Here is a 9,410-nt window from a genome sequence, read left to right on the forward strand (position 1 = left end):
GAGCAGCCCGAATTTCACACAGAGATATCTGTTGTGACAAAAAAGAGAAATACAAATATCCTTGCCCCTCTGATTTTGCAGCCAAAAAGTAATGTACTATCAGTGCATTCACATTCATGATCACAGACCCGATTTTGGTAAATCTGTCTGGACCCCCGACCCCCCAAAAAATCTATATACATGGATAAATAAATGAATAAATAAAAACTAGACAAATATAGAGATGAAGAGAAAAAAAAACAAACAGATTCCTCCACCCCCAGCCAACCACACCCACTCAAACATGCACATTTTACAGGGCAGCTTGTGTTCATGTTGATTGTCAATACCATTGTCGTACTCTTGGGAACAGTCGTTTCTTAGACTTCTCATTTTCATCATCTGCCTTCTTCTAAGTCTATTCTGCTGGTGCTGGTTCTTTGTCTGACTTTTTCTGTACCATACAGATACTATATACTATACCATACCACACTACACTATAATGTACTTGTCACAACTGCTGTCTTGTGAGTTTCAGGGTTTCCTGAAAGATGCCGAAAGCGAAGAACTGTACTATACTACACTGTTCCACAACACTTCACTACACACTACACTATTCTGTACTAACCTTGTCACAACTGGTGTGTTGCTGGTTTCAGCGCTAACTGAAAGACGCCAAAAGAAAAGAACTACACTACACTACACCACACTGCACTGTACTGTATTAACCTTGTCAGAACTGCTATTTTGCTCATTGCAGCATTACCTGAAAGACGCTGAAAATGAAGAATTATACTACACTACAGAACAGTGCACTACCCTGCTCTACACAACTCGGTACTGTACTAACCTTGTCACAACTGCTGTCTTACAGGTTTCGACACTACCTGAAAGATGCCAAAAGTGAAGACCTTTACTATATAATACACAAGACTTCACTGCACTACACTACATAGTGCTGTGCTGTACTGACCTTGTCAAAATGGTTGTCTTGCAGCTTTCAGTGGAGTGATGGTCTAGAGGTAACGCATCTGCCTAGGAAGCGAGAGAATTTGAGCGTGCTGGTTCGAATCACGGCTCAGCCGCCGATATTTTCTTCCCCTCCACTAGACCTTGAGTGGTGGTCTGGGTGCTAGTCATTCGGATAAGATGATAAACCGAGGTCCCGTGTACTAGCATTCACTTAGCGCACGTAAAAGAACCCTCAGCAACAAAAGGGTTGTTCCTGGCAAAATTCTGAAGAAAAATCCACTTCGATAGGAAAAACAAATAAAACTGCATGCAGGAAAAAAAAAAAAAAATGGGTGGGGCTGTAGTGTAGCGATGCGCTCTCTCTGGGGAGAGCAGCCCGGATTTCACACAGAGAAATCAGTTGTGATAAAAAGAAATACAAATACCAGAAAGATGCTGAAAGCAGAACATCTGTAGTACTGTACTGTACTGTACTACACAACATAACACTACACTGCACTATACTATATTATACTACTATACTATACCATACTGTACTGTACTTACCTTGTCACAACTGTCCGGGTTTCAGCGCTACCTGAAAGACGCTGAAAGCAGAAGAGCGGTTGTACTGTACTGTACTACACAACATTACACTACACTACACTACACTATACCATACTGTACTGTACTTACCTCGTCACAACTGGGTTTCAGCGCTACCTGAAAGACGCCAAAAGCAGATCTGTAGTACTGTACTGTACTACACAACACTACACTGCACTATACTATACTACACTAATACTATACTATACCATACTGTACTGTACTTACCTCGTCACAACTGGGTTTCAGCGCTACCTGAAAGCTGCTGAAAGCAGAAGAGCAGTTGTACTGTACTGTATTACACTACACTACCCTACACTACTATACTATACCATACCATACTGTACTTACCTCGTCACAACTGGGTTTCAGCGCTACCTGAAAGATGCCGAAAGCAGAAAATCTGTTGTACTGTACTGTACTACACAACACTGCACTACACTACACTACCATACCATACTGTACTGTACTGACCTCGTCACAACTGGGTTTCAGCGCTACCTGAAAGACGCCGAAAGCGAAGACCACCGGCAGCTGTTCGACCTCCTGGAGAGGCTGCTAGCGTACGAAGCGCCTTCACGATTTACCTTGCCCCAAGCCATGCGCCACCCCTTCTTCCGCAAGTACCACTCCCAGCGCCAGGAGAACAGGAGCAGCAGCAACAACAGCAAGGAGAACTCTCCCTCTCCTCCTCCTCCCCCTCCTCCTCCCCCCAGCGATAACAACAGCACCGGTGCCACAAGCACTGTTCGAAGGTCGTCGGAGACACGGTCGTTGTGTACGAGTCGCTGATGATGATGATTTTTTTTTTTTTTTTTTGGTTGCTTGCTGCTGTGTTCCGGAACCCATTACATGGTCTTGGTGGGCCCTGTTGCTCTCAGCAAGAAAAGGGGGATGGAAAGTCTTGGTTATTATCTCATTTTATCAACTTTACTTTGGGTTAAAAGGATGCATAGCCCTGGCTACTCTCTCTTGTTCTGTTAGGGTTAAAAGGATACATAGCCTTGGATACTCTCTCTTGTTCTGTTGGGGTTAAAAGGATACATAGCCTTGGATAGTATCTCTTGTTAGGGTTAAAGGGATAAAAGGATACATAGCCTTGGATACTATCTCTTGTTCTGTTAGGGTTAAAAGGATACATAGCCCTGGATACTATCCCTTGTTCTGTTAGGGTTAAAAGGATACATAGCCTTGGATACTATCTCTTGTTTAATTAGGGTTAAAAGGATACATAGCCTTGGATACTGTATCTTGTTCTATTAGGGTTAGACATAATCTCTTGTTTTATTGGCAGGCGTGACAAAGGGTTAAAAGGATGCAAAGCTTTGGATATTATATCATGTTTTATTAATAAAAGCAGGCTTCGGGTAGAAATGATGGGTAGCATCTCATGTTTTATCAGCAGACTTAATGTTCAAAGGATGCCAAACTTTGGATATTGGAAGAGTGCAAAGCTTTGGGTGTTATCTCTTGTTCTTTCACCCCCGGAAAATGGAGTATGGCTGCATACATGGTGGGGGGGTAAAAATGATTATAACATAGCAATAGCCCACTTGTACCTATGAGTGAATGTGGTTTATTTATCAGCAGTCTTGAGGCTTTGAAGAAGAAAAAAATATATATATTGTGTGATCTTGAATGAATGGTAAAACTGGCCCAGCTTCAACAGATTATGCAAGATAGTTCTGTAGCAGTTTTGTTTCTGTTCATTTTTCTTTCTCTTTCTCTCTCTCACATGGACAGTCTCTTTGTCACACACACACACATATTCAGCATGAGACTTTAGTGGTTCACATTCTGAGTTGATTTCTTTTGGAGCAGGTGCTGCTTTGTGTGTCCATAATTTTTTTTTTTTTTTTTTTTTTTTATTGTACATATATATATATCACCTAGCCAGGACACTGCCGTTACCACTGCATTTAACCACCACCTCTTCCCCCCTCCACAACACCCCTGCCCTCACTGTCGTCGTCATCATCTTGTGCAGGCAGTGATGTTCTTGGGTCTTGGCTCCTGCCACTTTCTTGTCAAGTGCAGCAATGGACATTTGGTTTTGCTCGTCACTTTCTTTTTTTCTTTCCTTCACATTTTGTACTGCTTTCATTTTTTTATTCCATTGTTCCTCCTCCTTGCGAGACATTGAAGGTAGTGAATGATGGACTGCACTGTTTGTACTGTTGTGATACACTGTTTTCCAGCAGACTTGAGTTTTCCAGCTAAAGTCCAGATATGGGAAATGTATAATGTTCCTAAATCACTCCTGTACATAGAAAACCACAAACCAATGAAAGGGAAAAACGTCACACACTCACACTCAAAAAAACAAACAAACAAAAAACACTCATCTTTTTCCAGTTGTCCCTCCACAAGCTAACTGTGTCATGGCAGATGTTGCGTCTGTGATGATTGGCAGTTGACATTTATTGTAGGGGGTGGGGGAAGGTTGGGCGCTATTGTAGGGGGAGGTGGAGCAGCGGTGATTTTTTTCCGTATTCCTTACCTTCCTTCGGGATGCACTGTGACAGATTCAGCCAAGCATCAAACTTCTCATCTTGTTCGACAGAACTGGCCAGGCATTGTTATCCAGTGTTGTCCACTGATATCTATTATTTATTCACCTTTTTTTCTTTCCTTTTTTTCTCTCAAGGCCTAAGCACGTTGGGTTACGCTGCTGGTCAGGCATCTGCTTGGCAGATGTGTTGTAGCGTATATGGATTTGTCCGAACGCAGTGACGCCTCCTTTAGCTGCTGAAACTGAAACTGAAACCACTGATAGGGTTTCTTCTTCTTCTTCTTCTTCTGGGTTCCCTGGCCACACTAGATTTTCAGTCCTGTCAGGACAGCGAAGTCCGCGGTCCGTCGCAGGGACCCCACCAGTCCCCACAGTTTCTCCTGGAGCTCCACTGGGCTGGTCCATGCCTGGCGTCTCAGAGTGTCAAAGGTGGGGCAGGATTGCAGAATATGGGAGGGGGGTCTGTGAGCCTGTTCCACAAGGGCACTGGTCAGTATGTGGTATCTTCAGATGGTAGAGGAGCTGACAGTGTCCCGTTCGCAGTCTGAAGATTGTGACCTGTGCCGCTCTGTCCAGCTCATGGGTGCCGTCCTTTTCGTCTTCCGTCCTGATGTTCAGACGTTGGCGCCATGCTTTCCTGTAGCTCTCTCTCAGTATGATCAGGGTTTGAGTGTGGGTTGGAAGTCCAGGTCCTTCACGTTTGCTGTGGCAAAGGTTTGTGTCGAGTGTTCGGTGGTGCCTTTTGTTGGCTTGGAATTTCTGCTTTCTTTCCCCCCGTCATACCCTCTGTACATCCATGTATGTATAGTTGATAATGTTGGTGTGAATGAATTGTCTGGCAGGAAAAGAACTATGAAATCTATAATCAGTAAGAGAATGATAATAAATACAGCCCCCAAAGCTTAAGACAAGTCTCCACAGACACCTACATTCTTTTTCTCTGCAAGTGTTTTATATTATTGGTATTCCTTCCACTCTTTTTTTGTAACAGGTTATCAGCAGAATTTCAGTCCATTTTTTGCATGTACGTGAGTTGGCATCTAATACACTGTTATTGTTTTTACAGCAGGTTATATGATCGTCTTTTTTTAAATTTTTTTTAACCACCACAGAATGTATCTTCCAGTATATTTTTCTGTCTTTAATTTACGCCTATACTCCTTCCCGTATCATATACAAGGCAGTGAATGTGAGACTTCCTTTCTGACCCCTCGGCTGAAAAGACCTGATGTATTACCTTCTTGTGTCATTGTCAAGTGTCTTGAAAGAGAAAGGTTCAGTGTTTTTTTTAATTTTTTTTAATTTATTTATTTATTTATTTTTTGACTCCTTTGATTATTTTAAGCAACAATGAGAGTCCCTTGGATGTCTTTTGTCAGGCAATCACCACTCTTGGTATGGGTAACTGTGTATCTTTTTTTTCTTTTACTTTTCAGCTGCAGTTTTGGTAGTCCTGATAACCACCATGTGCATTCAGCAGGACGCTAAAGCAGCAAAGTTAGTTTTCAGTGCACAAATGCGGGGTTTTTTGGGGGGTTTTGTGTTTGTTTTTGTTTTTTCTCTCGCTCTTTTCCCTCCATTGAGTAACACTTATTTATCAGTGGTAAAAAAAAAATTTTCTTCAGCTCTGGAGGAGGAGTTCATATTGCAAGGTTGGAATTGAAAAACTGTATCAAAAGATTGTATCAAAGATAAGGGGGAGAAAAGAAAAAAAAGTATATTTGAATCTCGATATTTTGTTCTCAGGACCTGAGTGACAAAAAAGAAAAAAAAAGAAAAAAAAATGACGGTGAAGTGGGGAAGAGAAGCGTGGAAATGTGCTGTGTATAGGGGTTGGGGAAGCCTTTGTTCTCTTTTCAACAGAGGCCTCTATCTTAAATGTCCTGAGGCCTCAGTAGCATCCACAACAGAGGCCTCTGTTTTGTCCTTAGGACTGTTATAATGTCCTGATGCCAGTGATATCTCATGACGTCTTAGGACTGTATAATGATGTCCTGACACCAGTGATATCTCCTGACGTCTATTACGTCCTCAACAGAGGCCTCTATTGTGTCCTTAGGATTGTATTATGTCCCGAGGCCTGTAATGATTATATCCCAAGGTCTTTATTACATCCTCAACAGAGGCCTCTTATGTCGTGGAGCCTCAGTAACATCCACAGCAGAGGACTGTATTACGTCCCGAGGCCTGTGGTAATTATATCCTGAGGTCTTTATTACGTACTCAACAGAGGCCTCTATTATGTCCTGAGGCCTTCGATATGTCCAAAGAACTCTGTTACGTCCTCAACAGAGGCCTCTGTTATGTCCCGAGTGCTCAGTAACATCCACAACATAGGCCTGTATTATGTCCTGAGGCCTTTGATATATCCGGAGGACTCTTATTATGTCCTCAACACAGGCCTTTATTATGTCCAGAGACCTCAGTAACATCCGCAAGAGGCCTGTATTTGTCCCGAGGACTGTATTATGTCTCGAGGCTTGTGATGATACATCCAGAGGACTCTTGTTACGTCTTCAACAGAGGCCTCTGATTATGTCATGAGGCCTCTGTTATGTCAGTTTGGACTGTAAAATGTCCCGAGGCCTGTGATAAATGTCCTATTACGTCCTCATCAATGGCCTCTGTAATGTCCTTCACTGATATGTCCCCACTGAGGATTATAGCATGCAGCATGTCCACAGCAACAGCTACTAGAACTTATTAAGGAGGGTCAGTGAAAAACCTATGCAAACTTTTTTTTTTTTCTATTTTAAAGTATGTGGCTGAACACTGCTACGAGGGTGTGTGTGTGAATGTCCTAAACTTTGAAGAAGAAAAAAAATTATAGAAGATATTTGTATTGAAGGTCAAAGTGAGATGTGGTGAATGATAATTATTATATTATTTAACAAGTGGATGCCCTGGGGATATCGAAAAGATTTATACACGGCAGATTCGTTTTTATTTATTCTTTTTTTTTTTTTCTTTTTTTCTTTTTTTTTCTCTTGTAAATGTAATAAAGAATGGGTGTTTGCCTACAGATGTTGAATGTCAAATAATAGTAAATGCAAGTGTTTATGTAGAATTATTACAACTGAATGTATGTGTTTAGCAGTTCAGGATATTTTGTTTGGTTGGTGTTTTTTGGGTTTTTTTTGCTGTGCGCTAGGGACAAGGAATCAGGTTAACAGTTGAGACCATTTTTTAAAATGACGTCAAATGATCGGAAGATTCGTCGTGTAACATTAATAGCAATGCTTTGTGTGAAAAGCCTTGGCCCACCACCACCCCCACCACACACTGCATACATAGCGTCAATTCACGCCATCTAAGGGCATGTGCAATGCAGAGACTGAGAGTGATCTCCCCTCATGACATGTCTGAGTGTGTATGTGTGTCTGTTGTTATTGTGTTTGGGGTTTTTGTTTCGTTATGTTCAGTTTCTTTCATTCAGCTGCTCTTTTTCCGACTCGATATAGCAGTGGTAATTTATCGCCGTTTGTTTATAGTTGGATGGAAGGGGGTTGTTAGAGGTATCACAGCATTTTTTAAATATTTTTTTTTTGTAGAGACAGAACCTCGTCATGTTGTCATCTAACATTCATTGCATACTCTAATTTTAGTCTGGTGTAGAATCGGCTCAATAACAACACACGTACTCGCATCCATTTATATCATCAGTTGTTCATCTTGCTCGGTTTCAGTTTTTGTTGTTTTTTGTAAGTTGTAGCAGCTTTCTTCACCTTTTTCTCCTTTTTGTGTGTGTGTGTGTGTTTCGTGGTGTTTGTTGAGATTGTTAGTGTGAGTAATAATGTTTACTCTGCAGTTGTTTTTTTTTTTTTTTTAATTATTTAGTAAATTAGAAGATGGAGGGAGAAATTTCTTGTAATGGATTATCAAAATCTTCTCTTGAAACAGCTTAAAAGGATTCTCTGTTTAAAGACCACGCAGAAGAAGAAATAATTGCCTGCATGAAGGTTGAATCATGTTTATGTATCCTTCTGTTTACCTTTGGTTGTAAATTTATCAGGTTTTTTTTTCTAATTTAAAAGACACCTTTTTAACCCTCACATATTAAGTGCCTGAATTGTGTATCAGTTACATGATTGAATAGCCCAGACTTCTAACAAAGTGCCTGAACATTTTCGTTTTTCTTTATGTGCTGTGAATAAAAAAAATAAATTGACAGACTGCAGTACATTTGAAAGCCCAGTTTTTTTTGTTTTTGTTTTTTTTTGTTTTTGTTTTTTTCCTCTGCTGGAATTGGTCACATTTGGATTTGATCTGATGAATATGCAAATAAAGGGCGACAGACAGAAAAAAATAAAGAAAAGAAAGAAGTTTGTTCCATGTTGTTGTTGTCGTCATCGTTTTGTGCTCTCATTTGTCCGTTGTATGGAAGGCATAATAAAACAGTGATGGACATTTTTATTTATTCTTGAGTGAAGAGGGTGAGAGAGAGAGTGAGAGAGAGAGAGGGAGGGTATGTGAGGAAGTCATGGATGTTTCTGTGATGGAGACTTCTTTTTTTGTATTACTTTCTTCTCTGCATTCGGAAGGTTGGGATGTGCGTGCATACAGTTTCAGTTTCACTAACTCAAGGAGGCGACACTGCGTTCGGACAAATCCATATACGCTACACCACATCTGCCAAGCAGATGCCTGACCAGCAGCATAACCCAACGCACTTAGTCAGGCCTTGAGAGAGAAAAAAAAGGGTGAATAAATAATAAATACATTATAAAAAAAACACACAAAAAACAACAACTAATAATAATAATATGTATAAGGCGCAAAAACTCGAAGTCAACTATAAGCGTACATAAATAAATAAATAATAATTTTATGAAAAAAAAAAAAAGTAGTAATAATAATAATAAATAAAAAAAGTTGGCAGAATGGTGGTGACGTCACATCTGCCACTGCAGTGCCCATGTGGGTCTTGTGTTCAATACCAGGCCTCACCCTTTCTCTCTCAAGTTCTACTGGAAGATCAAACTGATCGTCATCTAGACTAGTCATTCTGATGAGACGAAATAGTCACATCCAGTGTTGAGCACGCACTTGGTGCTCTGTAAAAGAACCCATGGCAACAAAGGTGTTGTCCTGTGGCAAAAATTCTGTAGCTGAAATCCACTCTGATTGGCATGCAAATATAATGCACGCGCTCGAGGCCTGACAAGCGCGTTCGGGGCTAGGCTGCTGTCATGGGTCTCTCAGACAGATGTGGTGTAGCATATTCAATTCAATTCAATTCAAAATACTTTATTATCTGCTTCAACCAAAAACAGAAAATTTTCTTTAGGCTCACTTAAAATAAAATGAAATGCCCGTCAGCAAAAAACAACAACAACAACAAAAAACAAAAAAAAAACTGACA

General features: G+C 40.7%; 1 protein-coding gene across 1 annotated transcript in view; it reads left to right on the plus strand.

Annotated features, from left to right (window-relative positions):
• The window catches only part of LOC143276836 (uncharacterized), a 97,786-nt gene extending 89,325 nt beyond the window's left edge, over positions 1–8,461 (plus strand). Inside the window, exon 14 of the mRNA XM_076581491.1 lies at positions 2,032–8,461. Coding sequence (XP_076437606.1) covers positions 2,032–2,258 — 227 coding nt within the window. The 3' untranslated portion in view covers positions 2,259–8,461. The remainder of the gene's footprint in view (positions 1–2,031) is intronic.
• Positions 8,462–9,410: the final 949 nt, after the last annotated feature.

The sequence above is a fragment of the Babylonia areolata genome, chromosome 33, assembly GCF_041734735.1.
Source record: "Babylonia areolata isolate BAREFJ2019XMU chromosome 33, ASM4173473v1, whole genome shotgun sequence".
Lineage (NCBI taxonomy): Eukaryota > Metazoa > Mollusca > Gastropoda > Neogastropoda > Buccinidae > Babylonia > Babylonia areolata.